The sequence below is a fragment of the Topomyia yanbarensis genome, chromosome 1 (assembly GCF_030247195.1).
Source record: "Topomyia yanbarensis strain Yona2022 chromosome 1, ASM3024719v1, whole genome shotgun sequence".
NCBI lineage: Eukaryota > Metazoa > Arthropoda > Insecta > Diptera > Culicidae > Topomyia > Topomyia yanbarensis.
Window position 1 is genome coordinate 56,263,800 of NC_080670.1, and position 20,615 is coordinate 56,284,414.

The 20,615-nt window shown below is 38.7% G+C and overlaps 1 protein-coding gene across 3 annotated transcripts in view; it reads left to right on the plus strand.

Annotated features, from left to right (window-relative positions):
• LOC131677664 (heterogeneous nuclear ribonucleoprotein H3-like) overlaps positions 1–19,751 on the plus strand; it is a 28,362-nt gene extending 8,611 nt beyond the window's left edge. Inside the window, exons 3-6 of one of the 3 annotated variants that reach the window (XM_058957581.1) lie at positions 6,787–6,934; positions 9,415–9,617; positions 9,681–9,917; positions 18,656–19,751. In XM_058957581.1, coding sequence (XP_058813564.1) covers positions 6,787–6,934; positions 9,415–9,617; positions 9,681–9,917; positions 18,656–19,284 — 1,217 coding nt within the window. In that variant the 3' untranslated portion in view covers positions 19,285–19,751. The remainder of the gene's footprint in view (positions 1–6,786; positions 6,935–9,414; positions 9,618–9,680; positions 9,918–18,655) is intronic. The other 2 variants (XM_058957583.1, XM_058957582.1) reach the window with 2 other exon arrangements.
• Positions 19,752–20,615: the final 864 nt, after the last annotated feature.

The window sequence follows — 20,615 nt, forward strand, 5'->3', positions numbered from 1 at the left end:
TACATTTATTATCAAAAAGTTGAAAAAGTTCAAAATAATTGAATTTATATAGCGTCTACCATTCCGTTTATCTGCCACTGCACGGTACTTAAACGATCAAGAATAAGATACAGGTCAAACTAGCAAACCATAATAAAATGTTCATCTTTGTACAGGTTCGTAAACTTTGTGACTGGTATCGCCTTACGCGCGACAGGTAAATTATCCTCATGACCAGTCTCAAGACCGATGACGCATTTAAATTCCATAACATGTCACGAGACCAACCATCGAGGCTTGGAAGCTAACCTGTTTGAGACATGCGACATTTTCAGCAGAGCGTGAATGTACGGGTGGCTTGACATGTCGCGAAAAATGTACACAGGTTCCAACTATGGATACCACCAGTCCTAAATAAGGTATTGGCACTTAAGCCAAAAGACCAAAAAATTGAATTATTAGTTTAATTCGAACGGGCGGGTTCGCTCCCGTCATACCTCTGTTCGCTGGGCAAGGGACCAGAAATCGACAGTCTTCATTAGCTCTGTCACCCACCGAAGTACGATGGTTAATGAACTAAAAAAAATAGACATCAGACGATTATAAAAACCCGGGCCTTGGTATCTAGGGGGGAAATTAAATAGATCAAATGTGTTGGGGTGATCAGCTGTCGTTGTGTGTGATTCCTCGCTTTGCAGGCAGGGTGCGATCAATGTCGCCAATGGGATAATCATATGTTCTTTCTGGGATGTCACCATACCCAGGGATAGCATAAGGGTTAGTGCATTGGGCCGGAGTCTCAAAGCTTGCGAGTTCGAGTCTCGCCTCTGAGGGGAATTTGTTCACATGATCGCTTAGCTTCACTCACCATTTCCGATCGTTTTTCCCCGTTGGATACCACCAGTCCTAAATAAGGTATTGGCACTTAAGCCAAAAGACCAAAAAATTGAATTATTAGTGTACATCAGCTTTGAAGCACGCAACAAAAATGTTTATCATAATGAATCAAAACCCTCTGCTGGGGTGGGTTTCCTTTCCAATTCCACTTCCAAACTTCTATATTAAACACTACACTACTTATTACACCCTAAGAAACCTAATTGACATACAATACTAATGCTTGCAACCCTGTGATAAGAATTTAAATTAATCAGTGCTTTATCTTGGTCAGATGTCATTACACTTGGGTTCACTGCCAAGAATCGCTACAAATTAGCTTCGCAACAACAACACTGCTCTAACATAGCTCAGTCTTCTCGCCAACTAAAATCTACCTAAAGAACATGTCAGATACCTCAGTGATAAAAAATATTGTAAATCTAAGACATGCAAGCCCACGGTCCAACAGTGTACGAGTCAATGCCCCCACTGCCGAAACATAGTAGAGGTAGACGCTATGCATTTTCGGCACCCGTTCTGTGTGCAGTCTATCGTGCGCTTCACACCCCGCCATGCGAACCGAAACTTTGCATGCACATGAACGACTGTCCAGCCGGACAATATAGCCATGATATTGCTCGTTTAATATTCGAGCGACAAACGATCAAAATGGACACGCGGCCCCTTCTATTTGTAGACTACCCCTATTTGATTGAGCCAGTGCGAGTGTGCATGTTCCAACGTTGCCGAAAATTCATAGCGTCTAGCGCTTATTGTATCGTCTAGACGATACAGTCAACATGTTGCTCTTTTGGCAAGCAAGCATCGACTGATACAAAACGAGGATGCGTAACCTTTATAAATAATTTTCCCGTTTGTCACGAAATTCAATTTCAGTCGATGACGGAGTTAGACACGATTGTTTTCTTGCAGTCCAGTACATCGACCTAAGACCCAGCTTGAATAAAAATCCAGAATTCGATTTTCTATCCAAACAAAAACCCGGTCAGCCGGCGTCAACATATACTTTATTAAAAATATAGCTTAAATCAATGGAAGGCTCATCAATCAAACCTATGTGCGTTCAGTGCATATTGGAAAAAGAGATAAGCAAAGGCACTCAGCCGTGTTAATTCTTGTCACCTCTGGACCAAACCAGCTGCCCTCTCCACATTCGATCGATGTCTACTGTTGGTAAAGCACCACGACCGGAAGGTTAGATGGGTCGATCGACGAGGTTAGGACATCCGTGCTGCTGTTTTTGGTGACGCTGTCGCATATTTTCTGGTATATCGCCTTTGGATGCCAGAAAATATGCTTTCCGCTGTCCTCGTGTCACCTTTGTTCTTGAATTTATCACCCAGGTTTATCGGTTCACTTTGGACAACAACAACTCCCACCAATTCCTTCGTTGCGGCATTTCTTGCAAAGCCTGTTGTAGATTTTTTTTTCTAAACTTCACGGTACAACGGTCATGAAAACATGTGCGCCACTGTCATGACCGTACTCGGTCAACCTTTCTCTCCGAACGCAACGGTGGCATCCATACTGCCCTTGCATGCAAAAGTGACGTAAACGCCATCGAGTATATTTTTCAGGAAATCAATTTTAGTCTTGCATGGTACGGGTTAAAGCATGCATTCGTCGCTTTGTTTTTCGCGCCTTATAAGTCATTTTTTATTTTCATTTCAAGTCGCTTTCACTGAAGGATGCGGATTTTCGTAGCTAACTTAAAAATACGAAAAAGTGAAATTTGACCAATTTTCACTCACATTCACTCACATTCCGAAAGAGTCATTTTTCTTGTTGTGACTTGTTCTTCCGGGTGATTGTACGTCGATTCCCGGTTTACCATTTCCCGGAAAACCATTTTCCGGAATGTCATTTCCCAGAAAACCATTTCCCGGAATGTACCATTTCCCGGAATGTACCATCTCCCAGAATATCATTTCCCGGAATGTACCATTTCCCGGAATACTATTTCCCGGAATGTACCATTTCCCGGAATACCATTACCCGGAATGTACTTTTTCTCGGTAATTATTTATACTATTGAAATCTAAAGTAAACATGTAATTTGAACTTTAAGAACAAATCCAGAGCTATGTTGACTTACATATATGGTATTCTATAGCATTCAAAATCTTATCATTTTATAGAAGGTAATATGAACAATCCACTAGAGATTTTGAGCCGAGTTTACAGAAACAGCCCAACGAATCATGTGTGTTTTACCTTCCAAGATGTTTGTGGACCTGCATACACGTGGCCTGGTTACATAGAGAGAATTCTGGTTTCTAAAAACTTTAATTATCACGAGCGTTTACAATTAACCACTTTTTTCGTGAATGGTCTTCGAGATCCAGAGGAATGGGTTAAATTTATCGTCGAAATAAAAGGATTTCATTTTCGCCGTTACAGAAGAGTAATCTTGGATTTGTTCAATTATTTTAACAAGGAATCCGTGAAAAAGAAATATTTTTCCTTTTGTGGGAGTCATTCCATTTACGTATATTTAGATGGAACACCGAGAGAGCTACCAACTTTTAAACTAAACTAACCTATTCTCCTCTATTCTTTATTTCACATTATTCCGCGACAAAAAAAAATTACAATCAAGATATGATAAGCTTTATAGATATTGATTGACTGTGCTGGAATAAAACATGATGACATTCTTCTGCATTCCAAGTTTTTGTTTGGTTCGCTTGGCACCTTATCTTTGCTCTCTGATCATATTAATAAAAAACAAGCTCTCATAAACCAATAAAGTACCAGAAAACAGATTATGCTTAAAAAAGGCAGTCTCAAAGAAGATTGTTATGAATTAATAATTTCCAAAAAAGTATTCAAATTTTAAAGAAGACGAATTCAAAAATATTTTTCATGATTTGCTCATCTCCAAAAGAAGGCGAATAAGCTCATAGAATAACAATTATAATTCAAAAAGTTATAACCCCATAGAAAATCCTCCCGATTTTCCCACCGACTAAACCGGCTTGCGTCGGCACAATCGGCCGACTATGCCACCAATTAATCGGTCGATTGTTGCACTGACTCTTATGGGGGTTTAACATGGACGTCAGCCGACTCAACAACCGATTAAATATGACAGACGAAATCTGTTGAAATCGGTCTATTTCAACCAATTAGTTGAATAGTTTAAAACTGGAACCAGATTCACACAGATTAAATCTGGCGATTAATATGGTGACGAAAATTGTCCACCGACGAAACCCAACTTGGTCGTTTAATTTATCTGTCGACCTCGATGCACCCGTTTTCGTCGGTCGACTGTGAAATTTATGAACTGTCAAATTTTCTATGGGGAAGGTATGTTAGGACCACTAGTACTTAAATCCAATAAAACACCAAGAATATTTTGAAAGAGTACTTAAAAGAATGTGAAACTACATAGAAATAGAAAGTACATATAAATCAAAAACATGCCAAAAATAACGACAAGGAAGCATGCATGTATAAGAAAGAAAAACCGCAGATTTTTTAGATGCATAATCCATAAAAATTCCAAAATAAATATATCTGAAGCATTGTTTATATGTTATTCTAACTTACATTTAAAATTAATAAAATTCCAAACATATTTCCAAACTACTTTTTATGTTCTAAAGTAGAGAGAATTTCGTAGTTTGTTTGACATTTGCTGCGTAGCAAGTGTAATCAAAATGAGTGGTGGCAAGGTACGTGGTTTAATTTATTTTCCGGGAAATGGTATTCCGCGAAATGGTTTTCCGGGAAATGGAACATTCTGGGAAATGGTTTTTCCGGGAAATGGTACATTCCGAGAAATGGTTTTCTGGGAAATGGTACATTCCGGGAAATGGTTTTCCGGGAAATAGTACATTCTGGAATATGGTTTTCCGGAATATGGTATACCGGGAAATGGTATACCGCGAAATGACGTACAACCCTTCCGGGTATCGTTCGCAAACAAATTTTTGCTTTCAAGCGAGCCGTTAAATGCGTCCCTCTTGCAATGCACGCTATTCTCTTGTTGCTCCCATTGAACATTGTAATTACATATTTTACTGTGGCACCTTCTAGAGAGTCTGGATCTCCGAGCGAGACATAACATAAGGTGCGCAGTGCCCTTTAGATATCATAGCGCTCACTTCGCTTCAGTCCAGTCAGTCTCCGTCGGCTTGCCATCCTTTCGCCCGAGTATGAATGCGGTGATCGCTATGTCTGGTCTCGTACATACCGCTGCATACACCAAAATACCGACATGACTGGTACTTTTCGCTTTCCGGCATAGGTCCACTTGACGTGGGGGTGTATATTATATTTCCGGTATTTTTTTGCGAGTGGGATTTTTTTTGAATATGATCGCTTTACGTTACGTTGTTCAATGATCGTGTTCGATTGGGCTTGTGTTTCTCATACGGACTCGGGGTGTTCTACCTGTTACGGAGAGTCCGTTTAATCAGTATGACCATTTCAATTGGTACCGTACTGTACATCCTGCAATTTCACAAGCATCAGAACATTTCGGTGATTTGGCCAATCAGTTACAATCAATTACAAGCATTTTTTTTATATTGTAACGACATATAATTAGCAAGGGACTGGAAGGTGAAGTATTTTTCAAATATTAAGAGCCATAGTACTCAAGGAAGAGCAAGGATTTGAAGCAAGAAAGTTTAGAAAAGCGTGGAGTAGGGTCAATGAACAAGCTTAGAGTTTCCCGGCTATTTAACTCTTTGTCTTCTGCAACGCAGGAGTCAGCATCTCTTGGCATTACATGCGAATCACCTGAGTCTGCGGCATGTCCGGACAAGCGTAAAGTCAATTTAATGACTTATGCTGTCGGAACCGTAAAAAAAGGAAAAATATTGACTCTATACTGCCGTTATAAGCATATTTGTCCCATGTTCTATAGGTTTCCGTATATACATGGGGCAATTATGCGTAGAACGGCAGTATAAGTCGTTAATAAAAAAAAGGAAAAAAGTTACAATCTACGCATTTATGAACATCAACTGTGTTATATGAACTCAACTCCCACACGATCGCGAATCGTACGCGTCCGAGAGCACCAATCCTCGGTACATACCTTCGACTGCACCACCCCAAAAATAATTTAAAAAATATCTATTAGAATTTGGACCACACGAACAAACAACATATGCGAATGATGACACTGGTATATGAATTAATTTTAACACGCGACAGCAAACGCTAACGCGATCAAACTCGTTGATATACAAACGCTCGTTTTGGTCAAGATAATACAAACCTGGACGTAAACGTGAACATGCAACCACGATCAGCCACACTGGCTCCTAGCGCCTAGATTTAGACGTTCAGTTGGATCATTCCCACAAAATTCCGATTTGATCCACCTAGTGGGGCAATAGTGCCTTTCTCATTTATCCAATCTGGTTCAACAGCTAATTGTGTTCAATATAATTGTGGAAATGTCTATTACATTCTTATTACATTGGGCACGTATATACAAGCGCACGACTGACAAGAACCTGAAGAGTCGCGTCAGGTGTCGCTGACACATTTAAACAAAAAATAAAAAAAATTAATCTTAATCAGTAAACATTCAATGCTGTTTTCATGTTAACGTATTTTGAATTGTTAGTTGGTAAATGAAAGGGGTTTATTAGTGTGAGGGGGGATGTGTCGGAAACCATCTAACTTTTTTTTTGGTATGCGGGGTACATGAAGGGGATGCGATGATGATGAAATCTTGCCTACAAACGAAACAATTGGGTGGCCACCCTGCTGCAGCATCTCGGGAGCGAAACGTTTATCTAGAAGTTTTGAAAGGCGCGCAGCCCACTGCGGGGCGGCACATTGCGGGATTAAGAACGAAACTTCCCTCTCCTAACAAAAATAGTGTTTCAGAATACATAACCGTTTCACCAATTTCATTACGCCTACGTTACGTTACAACAGGGTACACGATAAAGAATGGCTATAATGGGATACTTTTGCTACTGGATCAGCTGGGACGGGCATCTGGGGAGGCGATTGTTGAATTTGCAACTGACGATGATGCCGAAAAGGCGATGATGAGTAAACAGAAAGAGAAGATTGGGAACAGGTGGGTGGTTTGAAAGCTATACTTTTTTTTTAAATTGACATCTGATTAAGATTCTAAACAAAGCAAGAAATCAAGAAACCAAAAACCGTACCAACACGCGGAGTACAGAAAATGGATACATAGTTTGTGTTAAGTGGAATGATTAGCGTTTGGAGTTTTTTTTGTTTCAGGTTAGTTATGATATTGACAAACATCAATAGGTACATGTTTGCAAGTTTGGGATTATGTTGACTGTAGTTTTTGTTTGATTTTATTATGAATTATTTCCATTTTCAAGTGTAAAGAATAAATTCATGCGATTTGTAACTTGCAGATACAGAAAAAGCTGTTAACAATAATGCTTACCAATTTGCAAAATGGTTGGGTTGGTTTGATTGGGATTCAACAACTGCATTTGATCTTGCTTTGAGTTCTTACAACTGACGAGGTTTGGTTTCTTTATAATAGCGGATGCGGGTATTACGCGTACAGATTAAAATTTAACTTAGAGTCATTTAGGGTTTCTATTGTCCGGTAACAGTTACAATTGTTGAATTCGTTGTGATTGCGCTAGATCAGATGCTTCACCAAAATTTCAAAACTTAGATTCTTGCGCTAATTACCAAAGCATTTTTGTTAAATATTAGTGGTTAGATAAATGTTTACTACTATAGATAAAAAATAAATTATTAAATGAATAGAAAAAATATATCAATTAAAGGCATACAAAAAAAAGTTTCTTCTTTTGCAAAAAAATACATGTACTTTAAATGGCCCGTTATAAAAAATAGGGTGATGTGCCTATTATGGCAGTAGAGCCTATTGTGACCCTATTTCGCACCCCTTAGTTTCGAACCAAGCATATGAAATAACGACAATATCGATTTGGCTAAAAGAGGTGTGCAAAAATAAGCTCAAGTTATATTCTTTATTTGTTGTGCACATATGTATTTAGAACTATCCTTTAAATCCAACTTTTAATTAAAACAAAATCACCTTATTGAAATATCTGCTAGTCTGCCTCACTCACGTAGTGAACCGGAACAGGATGCAACGGCGCTTAGCAAAATAAACACTTAAAAGCCAGCATTTACCGCCTCATATCTCATTATTCCGGCACAAATATATTTAAACATAGCACTGATACATACCTTTTTTTAGCTGGAGATCCTTTTTGCGATCATTTTACTTTAAAATCACTCGTCAAACACTAGGATAGGCCTAGTGTTATAATAGGATAATATTAAAAAATATGAGGGATCACATTATTACCATGTTTGCCGATACACTACCACAATCAAAACAAACCTTTTGCATCCATCATACAGAAAAGAATCACCAGTGCGACCAAACCAAAACATGAACTTGAAAATATATTGTTATGCAATTTCAGGTATAAGTAATCAAGTATTTCAAATTATTCAATTAATTGTTGATTGCAGATATTTTATTTTCATTTGCACATACAATTCGTATCGGGAGGAAGCAATGTGTGATGTGAAACTAGAGATTCCAGTTGTTAACCTTCGCATGGTTATTTCCTGTGTGCGCAATTCTGGGCACTCTTCTACTAACAGCTGATGAGTTTCTTTCATGTGCGTGATTTTTACGTTTGTTTTGATTGGCTGAAAAAAGCAGAATGATTCGTTTTACAAATCACGCGTTGGTGTCCATGATCTGGATACCTAGTTAGAATCGACGCAAATGGAATATGAAGCATTGTGTTTCAACTAGATTGTTTTTCGATGAGGTGAGAATAGATGCACAGAATAGAACATTTATTTTCATTTGTGCTGAAAATTGAGACAGTTCTGTTAAATAAGCATTATATGGATGTTTAAGAAACAGTGCACTGATACTTCATTCTGAGAAAGGTTATAGGTAATATGGCTTCTTTAAAAGTTGTTCAAAAAATAGTGCGATCCTCTCCTTAATGGTGTCAAAATAGGCTCATCACCCTATCTCAGTTAAACTTAATATGTTTAACCCTGTAGTAAAATATTTAATGTATGAACTAATTTTTTGGTTATTAAATAGGCCAAGTAGTTTGAGATTGTTCACCGTTACTAATTATTGAAATTTTACTTTTTGCGTCGTATCCTACAGACGACTTTGTGGCTTGTCTTCATTCGCGATTTTTGTTAATAGTTACCGATTCTTCAATATCCTATCTAATAATTGAGAGTAGTTCACAAATTTAGCCAAGTTAACAAATTGCCACTGAAATATTGCAGTATTCACATTTCAGAAGTGTTTAAATTATCTTGAAAAAGTAAACTATCCGAATACAAAGAATTAAATTGAAGCATCTGACAGCGATAAACCACACAACAAAAGATTTAGATAGATCCGCTCCTGAAGACGGTGTGCACTGGCAGTTGTGCAACTTTTGATATATTTCTCAATTCCTATGCTGCAGTCAACACTTCGCTACAACCGTACTAATTCCTGTTTTTGTGTGTTTTCTCCCCATGCCCGCTTCCGACTCAATGCGTGCGCAGATATATCGAACTGTTCAAGAGCAGCATCCGTGAAATGAAGTGGGCTGAAAAGCGAATGCGTCGTATGTCTCCGTTCGGTCGAGGCAATGGTAACGACGACGGCAACAACGGGGGCGGCATGGGCGGCGGCGGTAACAACAACAACAACAATCGCCAGCGTTTCCCACCCGGTCAGGGCTACGGACGTGGATCCAGTGGAGGAGGTAAGCCCGGTGTTGTGTTGAAATTCTATGTTTCTTTATACCGAATGATTTGATGTTTACTAGTTTACTCGTCAGATGATTTCTCGAGCGGACCTTCCGGTGGCGGAAACAGCTGGAACAACGATAACGGTTTCGGAAGCGGCGGCGGTGGTAACAGCTTCGGATCGAACAATGGCAACAAGCTGGGCGGAGGTGGTCTCGGTGGTGGTGGTGGTGGCGGCAGCGGCAGCATGTACTCCGGTGGGTTGGCCAACAATACGGGCAACATTGACTTCTTGAGATTGTTGCAGGATCAGTTGAGTAAGTGGCTGAGTGTTCTAGTAACTCACCGAAGTGTGGTTGAGGGATACTCGCGAGGGGTTGTCCCAGCGGGCACTTTTTTCAGTACCTCGGGGAAATGATTGACGGGGTTGTTACGTTCACTATTTGTCTGTTTTGAACAGGTGTCCCGCGAGAGTCATCGGACGCGAATCGAATTGATTCGAGTACAACATGGGTTTAGTTTGATCAAGCATTTATTCCCAATCCAGTTGTACGAAATTTGTACAATTTTTGGTTTGCCAAAGGACAGAGTTTTTTGAAACAAAAATTATCTATAAGAAATGGAGTCAACTTATTGAAAAATATGCTCGCTATGCTTGAACGCATCGATGAAAATGATAATTTAAAGTGAAGCGGTAATTGAATGACAGTTATGTTATAGCATAGGTATGTGTGCGTCCTTAGCCTTGAATGCATGATTTTCAATTTTCTTTAGTATCCGTTTCGGGATCGATATGCTATTTATCGCTTGTTGGGCGTCATGAATTAGTGGCGACTGGCTCAAATGGCTCGTTCTCCATTTGGCGTTCGGGTTATTCGACACAATTTTAAAGAATCGATCACACTTAGGCTAGATTTTTTTGAATGATGAATTTACATTCATGGCTCCGGAAAAATTTATGTCTTTTGCATTTTTGTATTTTTATCGAATATCTGATCCCAAGATATCAGTAAAACCGTTTCGCTTACTCATATTTTATCATTCCTAATACTTTGCAAAGATCTTGGTAGAGCTGAATTTAGAATTTCAATTTCCGACACGACAGAGACATAAAATCACCAAAAAGATTAATCCTAGTCAAAGTTTTCGTAAAACATGTCGACACTAATTATTTTATGGTAAGCATTTATAGCATGATGTACCTTCTGTCAAACTCATCCAAAATTAGAGGTGGAGTTATGATTGATTTCCACCATAAACTAAGGAAGATGTACAGTATATAGGTATTCACATATATCTTTAGTATAAGCTGCATTGATATTGAACTGTTTCGACATTTTAATTTGTAGGTAAACGAAATGTTTACACATTTAATTGGGAAGGAAGAACAATTTATTAGCTTAAGGGGTGAGCAAAATAGTGTAAAAAGGCGAATTGTCATATTTCAAGAGTTGCTTTTGGAAATACCGCTTTATTCTGGTTATTTTTTAGCAGAATTCAAGTGACACAGTATTTAATATGTTGGAGTGATGGAGATGATGAAGAAATAGAGGAATTGATCAGTCCTGTTGTTTTACGATTGTAGCGCTACTGCAAGAAGAAAAACTCTGGTAGAGAAGTGCGAACACCTGTACTATAGCCTTCGAAGTATCGAGTATTGTCACGTAATCTAGCGTGCCATAAAAACCGACATATCCCAAACTACTTTCACAATAAACGGTAAGCTACAGCGGGTAGCCCAGAAGAAAGTTTCAATAGCCAGCATCTAGTTTAAACCGCCTAGCCGCCTTTTTGTTTACTGGGATCATTAAACTCAGAAACACTTTAAAATGCTGGATACATGAAATAAACATTTATGAAAATCCAGCCTAAAGACCATCTGGCATGACGGACATTTGGCAAAATTTTCATTTTTTTTTAAATACGGGTAATTTGTCATATTTGGTATAGTTTTTAGCAGTCACTTGAGGTCATTTTCATTTATTTTATCCACATGAAAACTGACCCAATTTTAGACTGAGAAGTAAGGTCATTCGGCATAATTTTGAGTCGTGCTACTATTGAAGGTCCAATATTAGATTATTCTTGTTTACAAATATAAATGACCTTTTCGCCTAAGGTGGCTACATCGCTTCAAGTGGCGTGCTGTCCGACATCGTTGTCGCTCCTTCAGGTGGGCGCCCACCTCACCCGGCGGATCCTCGGCGGCTTTGTGTAGCTTCGGATCCTTGGTCTTGGTTATGCGGCAGAGTCGCACTATACTGGCATCGTCCCAAGTAAATTTATTCAATAAATCAACGCTTCAATTTTTTTTTTCGATTTCCAGAAATGATAAAGTTAACTATCGTCTGGATCGAACGGATGTGTGGGAATCTAAAACTGACTGGTGATCATAATAATGATAACCAAAACAAAATGTCTGGTGGGTTTCAGTTTTAGTGCGCTGCATCAACAAAAACCAGTAAAATCTACACTATACTACGACGTAAGTCATAGAAAAACAATCCATATTTGTGAAAATGTTTAAAAGGAGGCAAAATCAGTTATAAAATGTATTCACTTGAAATATCAATATCACTTGAAAGAACATAACACATTAGTGCAGCTTTAACCTTATGGGTCATTTGCTGATAAACTATACATTCGTCTGTTATGCCAAATGACCTTCAATAAGATCACTTAACAAAATAATGCCAAATATATATTATGCTCTAAACGCCCATTATGTCAAATGGCCCGATTCCTGTTCTCCATGTTGATCGGAGATTTGTGCCTTACCGTGATTTGGATTTTCATCAGTTTCCTGATTATGCAAGTAGTAAGATAGAGATAAGAAAAATAACGACACCGAGAACATAGACAATACAGTATTCTTCACTACCAAGAGAATAAAAGACATTTCTCTATAAGCGGATACATCAACATCCCAGAGAGAGTATTGAGATAACAGAACAACATCCCGAGGTGCTATTGTTCTACAATACGGCTTAAACTGATTTAGTTTTATAAATTTTCGCCGTGATTTTTTGAAAGCCGTAGCTCAGTTTACACCTAACAATTTTTTTAACCGGAAATTTAAGGATCGGTTATCAAATGCAAAAATGTTGCTGTATTTTCCTTTTAATCGACTTAGTTCGCAGAACATCTCAGCAAACTATAGCTCTATCTCACACTAGGTTTGGGACAATAACATATTCTTGAGTTTCAGCTCTCTGTACATAGGTTCATCTGTGTGCGGAGAACCAAAACTTCGGATACACAATTGTGTTACTGCAGGGCAGTTACATGTCAAATGATATGAAGTAACGGGTACCCATAAAATGTAGATAGCATTTAAAATGCTAAGCTCTTCGATTTAAGTTCGACATGTGATTACTAATTTTGATCTTGAATTAGCAGAACGAAGTGCTTTTAGGGCAGCCTAATTGTCAGAGCAAAAATAGATTCATTCACCGTGAATTCTCTGTTCAAGTGCGGATTGTACGCCACACAGTATCGCGAAGGTTTCTGCTTGGAATACGGTACAGTATCTACCAAGTGAATGGGATTGGTTTAAACCAATACCAAACTACGCATTCAAGTTGTCGCTCCATCTAGCCAGACAGCCATTCCTCGCGAGGTTTGTTTTGGATTAACTGATAGTCCAACATCAAGACATTGCTCAACAACACATAAGATTCGTTGCATCAAATCAAAAAGTTTGCTAATGCAAATACCGGTGATCATTATATGATAATCATTGGTGAAACCATATATAGGAAACTCAAGATCATTAGGTTGCCTCAACAAGCCATCGGCGACAAGGTTCCATAGAATTGGTGACAGCTCACTACCAGGGATGCCAATGGTACTGGTAAATCACATTTTTTCGGTATATTTACATTTGCACAAGCCGTACAGCCCGCTACAGCGACGCATCACTACAGCAGCTCTTGCCAGAACGGTAGCCAAACCGAGTACATTTCCTCGTGCAGCAGTAGAATACATTTTTGTTTTGCTGCTGTACTCCGACTGCTCGGTGAGAGTGTGGCGTAGTAAAGTTTGTTCTCTCGCTTTTTACGCTTTTCTCTGCATAGTCAAAGGGAGAGGCCCGCACACGAAAGCGTTAATGCCGGTCGTGGCGTAAACGAACTGCATTCATTGTCGTCGTTTGTGATTAAAAATATTGAACAGATCAAAAATATTAAAAAGTGTAAAATAAGGAAAGAGAAGCTGTACCGCTCGCGTCTGGTGGCTGTACTGGGGGCAGTATTTTTTGTTATGTTACTGCTTTGCTTACAGACTGTCGTATAGCGCTGGGCGTCCTGCACTAGCGAGCGACAGCAACGTCGAAAGAGAAATGAGAATGTAGGCAGAAAAATTACAGCCGCAGAAAAGGTAGGCGTTTTGCATTCTTGAGAGATTGAACACATTCGCAGACACTAGGTTTCTTTATCTCTATTTGTCTTAACGATGCTAAGCATTGCGTATATGTTCGTGATGTATAAAGGTATTCCATGACCTCACGTTGCTTTGGGAATGAATCTTGCAATTATTTACCACCACGCGAATGGAAAATATCCTGTTATAAGACTACAAGTAAGAACTATAGTAATATACACGAAGTGTTAATAGCCTCTTTGAAGTAGAACTTTCATATTTTCCCGAAGACTTAGACATTTCATCGATTCGGTTGTCACAATTTTACGAGCGTATGCCCAAGAAACAGAGCACCCTGTAGGGATCTGAGAGGTAGCCGCTTCGAGCAGAAATTTGTATGCTTTTTATTTTAAAATAACCATTCTAATTCATACTAATGGAGGCTCCCTCTGGGATCATATTCCGGATTCACCGGAACTGACCATCGCAGACAAATGGCATACAAATTGGTTTTGAATACTATTACCATCCGGAACGCTTGTGGCCCACTGAATGAGCAGCCCCTGGTGCCCTAAGACGATTTCGTTAGATTTTCAGAGCAGCGTGAACTCAGTGCACTAGCGCGACTGCCGGAAGGTTAAACCATTTTGTGAAGCTTAGTAGATGTTTTTTGATATGCCGCATGATGAAGGTTTGCGGATTGATGAAAATGACCTACTGGGGCGATATTCCGGTCGTGTCCTCGTAGTTTGAAAATAGTTGGAATGTTCTTACAGATAGTCTACTGTCGCCTACACTGATTTTGTCATCCGTAGAGTCATTTTTTCAATGACTCCAATAAACATTCATTATTGACCTGTTGTGACTGATTCCAGGGCCCTCGGTCAAGATTGACCAAAGCTCAACTTAATTTATTATGATGCCTTTAGTGAATCCTATAAGTTTTTAAAACAGTTTAAGGTTAGTCCCCTCAAGAATCGGAATATGTTGGATCAATTGGTGAACTAGAAGAATATCCATTTGTGTGATGTGTTTGGTGTATCTTACCAGATTGTTTATCACTTTTTTATTCCTTCTCTATTGTTCATGAATGATTTTGTCCCTCAAGTATTTGATTTAGAGCTAGAGCCATGGTTTTCCGTGCTAAAAATAATTTTCCCGCTTATTTTGCAGTATCCTGCTATCAGAAACGATAATGGAATAATTTCCTTTATTGCATGTGAACACTTCGAATAATCAATAGAGGCTGTTGAAATTCTAACGATATGACCATCAAGAATACGTCAGACAACCAATTTGATCCCCTTCGACACCACTTTGGCTTTATCGAGCTGTAACGCGGGTTGCGTTGTGAAGACTGTTAGAGAGGAGTTGAGAACAGCTTGCAGCAACATTTAATCAACGTTGATTTAATGTTATTCCAAATGTATATGATTCAAGGCAGCATGTCTTGGGTCCTCTATTGAGCCTAGTTTGCATACCCCACATAACTAGATCCACTGTTTAGCCCCTTCACACACACTCAAATGCGATGTAACAAATTTGATATTGTTTTGCATATTAAAATTTGTTACATAAAATAGGACCACATTGGTATTCTGATCAAAATCTCTTTATTTCCTAAATTTTTGCAGTTTAAATACCACTATAAGTATGTTTAACTTAGGAAAAATATAGAAAATTGCATATTTTAAAGGAATTTGTTGCAAGCTTGTAGAGATAAAGGGGTCGAAGATATTTTGGATAATGGATTACTCTTATCCAAAAAGAACCAGTGAAGAAACTGGAACTGCAAATTCGCAGCGATATATTGCTCTAGTCTTTAGAAAGACCGATAACGTAACTGTTGCTCTTGCAACTGATCAGGAGTGCGGCTTCTGAAATAATAACCCCATTCTCAGTGGCAACATTTATTACATCATCGAATTAAAAATATCCAAAATGTACAAAAAATATACACAACAAATTACTTAAAAAATATTTTCATTAAAGCTGACATTTAGTGCATGTTACTTGAGAGTTGCTTCTTTGCAATTAAAAAAAAACTCGGAACAACATGGGATGTGTACGTATTCTACGCAAGAATGGTTACACAGAAAAAAATATTGGTAAATGTAAGAGTGTTCCGCTCTAAGCAAAAAACAACCAACGCCTACTTTTAGGCTTAAAGTAAAACTTAAATTAATCAAGAATAATAATCAAAATAAAAGTTTTCCTTTTAAGCTAATGAGGAATGGTAATCAACATAAGTTTTATTTTCAAACTAAGAGTATGCGTTGGTTGTTTTTTTGCTAAGAGTAAAAAAATTATTTTTACCAACATTTTTTTTTCTTTGTGTGTAGATCTCGGCTGGGGTGCGATGTTGGAGAATTTTAAGTCGGATAACTGTCTTCAAAAAATCAAAACAAGGGTTTCTTATTACCCGACGTTTCGGCCTTTGGTAGTGGTCTTTCTCAATGGAAACTATGATTTTTATTAGAGAGAAAAACATAACAACATAGAAAACATTGACATAACAACATGAAAATGACATGGTATAACATTGTAACTTACTAAAGTTATTGTTTTTCATCAAACGTTGCTGTCCGATCGTCCGGTATCTGATGTATATTTCTGGATGCTTAAATCTGTGCTGAATTCAAAAACAAGATCGAATTTGCATTGGAATATTTTTGTATGTCACTGCTACTCTACTTAACGACTCCGAATAGGACTTTCTATAATTTTTGTAGGTCAGTGATTCTCAACCTGGGGTCCGCGAATCCCTGGGGGCCGTGAAGTCGTTGCAGGGGGTCCGCGAAGAATAATATATTTTCCGACTGCATATTGAAATTTCAAATATGGTTTTCCAACAAACTGAAAACATATTGATAGCATACAAAATCGATGTTTATCCGTGGGGGTCCGCAGCAACCCAGGGTGATTTTTAAGGGCTCCGTGGTACGAAAAAGGTTGAGAACCGCAGGCGTAGGTAGTTAAAATTTCGGAGTCTAGCGAACTCGTAGTCTACAGAACTCTATTAAAATCGCTGATACTTACTGTTGCTATGTCGTCGCTGTTGTGCTATCTTATGACAAACGCCATTTTGGGGTAAACTGAGTTAGGTATGCCATATTACTTGTCTAAAAAATCTATAAAAAGTGGCGTTTACAGAATTTTGACATTCTGCTTGGTTGCTGAGATATAGCGAGAAACGTGCTGAAAAATTTTCAATTTTTTGCTTCAAATGACTGTGTCTGGGGATTGGCTCAAGTTATCTTGATGAATAAGATGTTTTTATATGTAAAATTATCTGAGAAACACAATGGCATATTCATTTTCAAAAGAAAAATACACAAATTGTGAGAAAAATGCAGTTTAAGTTTTCAACTGGAAATATAGCATATTTGGCAACACTGTAACCAAAAATAACTATTTTTTCTAGATTCCCTAACTCATTTTCTTCAAAATGCATCTCATCGATTGTTTATAGACCAAATGCAGCCAAATATATTAATAAAAGTTAATAATTGATGATTTTTTTCTATGGAAAATTTTCCATGCACGATTATGCCACGCAATACAAATCTTGTCGTCAATACACACCTATGACACGTGTGAGTGCGACTTTTGTTTACATTTATAGTAAAAGCTAGCAACATAGTAAACCGATCTACGTAATATTTGAGAGACTAATACAAAATAGATAGACGCATTAATTGTCTCCTTTGAATTGTTTATACTATTTATTAGTTTCAAGATATTCAATCTCAAACTTTAAAAATCGCTTTTCTCGAAATGTGCAAAATGGCGCTTGTCATAAGATAGCACAACTGCGACGATGTACGGTCATGAGGTATGGACGTTTTAGGAAGCAGACAATCGAGTGCTCGGTATGTTACCAAAATAGAGATATATCGAACATTATTGACGTGGGCTCTAACCATGAGTTATACAAATTATTGAGTGATGTTTTTCAAAACAAGCACTCAGATTCAAGCTATGCGATTTTGGACAGATTAGTTATCGAACACTTCTGTGTTTCCCCAAAATGTTGAAATAGGGCACCTATACGCTTAGAATTATTCTGTAACAGTAAACGGAAGCCGGATTTGATCGCACTAGGTTCGACTGAATGATATGGTTTGGCTCTCCACTCCTACAGTTCTCGGATTCGCGTTGGGTTGGGTTTTTGAGGAACAAGGAGTATTGAATTTGTCCGTAAGGCTAGGTTTGTGGTTAGGATAATCCGATTTTAAAATAATCGAGTTAAAGGTTTCCATGTTTTATAGTAGTTTGATTTTTTTTTCCTTATTTCGCAGTTGTAGGTTAATTTTTCCGGAAGAACTTAGTCGCTGTTCTTTCATCTGTCGACTCCAGATTGGGTGCTAACTGTCGCTATCTTCCATTTTTCAAATCAGAGTTTGATCTAAGCTGCTCTGAACATGGGGAACGTACTGCATGAACCAACCCGTATTGACTCCATGTGGAGAAACAGTGGTAGATTTCACGGTATAAAACTATATTTAAACGTTTAAATCAAATAAAAAGACTAACGACCCTTGCTTGAAACTCATTTTATACCCCCCCATTGCTCATCGTGTAACAAAGTCGCCAGCATTACAACTCAGATGGTCCTCACAGCCCTCAACGCAATGGATAGTTCGCGACAGTGCGAAAGTAACCGGAAAACAAACCTCACTTTTTCCACTTTCAGAGCGCGGAGGTGGCACCAACTACGGCTCCGGGCGTAGCAACAACACCGGCGGTGGTTACAGTAGCGGCGGTTTTGGTGGTAGTGGTGGCGGTTTCGGTGGTAGCGGCGGTGGCTTTGGAGGCAGCAGCGGCGGTGGTTTTGGCGGTAGCAGCGGTGGTGGTGGTGGTGGCGGCGGCTTCGGTAGCAGCTTCGGTGGAAACAGCGGAGGAGGAGGCGGTGGTAACAGCTTTGGCGGAGGATTCGATTCTGATCGTGGTTTCCGCTCTGGTGGTGGTAACAATTTCAGCAGCTTTGGCGGCAGCGGCAACAGCTTCGGCAATGGCGGAGGTGGAAACTTCGGCAACAATGACTTCGTCAAAGGTGCCGATAATCTGTTCTGTGTGCACCTGCGGGGAATGCCGTTCAGCTGCGACGAGCAGGACATACAAGACTTTTTTATGCCGCTCAGACCGACCAAGTGTGAGGTCCAATTCGATTCCAGAGGTCGCCCATCCGGCGAGGGTGATGCTTACTTTGAAACGATGGAAGAAGCTATGAAAGCGATGAAGAAGCATAAGGAAAAAATGGGTACTCGCTACATTGAGCTGTTTGCAGGCGCTAGGAAGAATCAGAATAAGTTCATGGACTGAACAATTTAAAAGCCCAGCTTAACCATGTAATGACAAGTAGTGAATGACAGGAGATTCAGCATCATTGCTTAGTGTAAGTGAAGAAAACACTCAGCTTCCAGTTGTAATTTGGAACTACATGCTACATTTGTTTGTTCAAGTTCAACAATCACTACATATACCTACATACAGATATATTTTAGCATCTAAGCGACAATGGATGATTACTGTTATCACTAACCTCAAACATCCACACACACCCTATGTTCATACAGGATGCACTTAATCTTTTAAAAGGAAAAACTAGCTGATCCTTTGATTTTAGTTTTTAAGCTAGATAATATTGTCAATTTTTTAATCGCTGAGTGACGCGAGTAACGCAATTTTCGAAAGGAAGGAAAACCAGCAGCTTGACCGAATCATTTGCCGTCAAACATTTGTAAACGTAAGACAGATTGAATAAATCAGTATCTATGCTTTAGAAACCATTTGACTAGTTTTATTATAAGATAACATTTTTAAGAGAATGATGACAAACTCACGCGCTTTAGGTAAAGCATCCACATTTGCCAATATTGTCATGTTGATTCTACCAGGTTCCTGGCATGTGTATAGTGCATCCCGCTTTTCACCAAGGGTTTGGGTTTGTTTTCGTCAAGCAGAAGTGCAGTACTGCCAATTTAGAATCGGTAGTACCAATCTCAAAAATTGTTTAGTGCATTAGAAGAAAATGTTATTGTAGATAAATTATATATGTGTTTTGCTTTACTACCTATTCCTTAGCCATTTTTCCACCATTCTGTTCAGCTTTTAACCCTGATATATTTCGATTGAACGAAATTCCGGGCAGTTCGTGGGGTTTATCTATTTTTCAATAATGTGTCATTATCGCGATATCAACGAATTGTTGTAGTGGCAAATCAGGTCAAAACTAGATGTTGCCCAAGAGGTGCCGTACGCGACATTCTCGGGCATTTGTTGGTGTATAACTCAACGAATGCCTGAGAATGTCCGCTCATGTTGTTGGTTGTGCTGAAAATCGAAGACTTCTGGCCACATCTGCAAATTCCCTACTAGTTCATCAATTTACGTTTCTTTGGAATTTCTCCGCGACTTCTGGTAACAAAACTTCTGTTATAAAAGCTGTTTGAAATCATATGTCTCATCGTGCATAGGGATACATCCTTTGAATTTAGTCAGCACCTAGTCATACAGATTTCGAGTTCAAGTTTTCTTGATAGTACGTTATTTGAAGAATCTTTCGAACTGTACTGCGAACAGTAAAGGGCGAACACGAAATTATTGCGACACCGAAAATGTCATGCCAATTTTCTTATAATGTTTAAAATCAA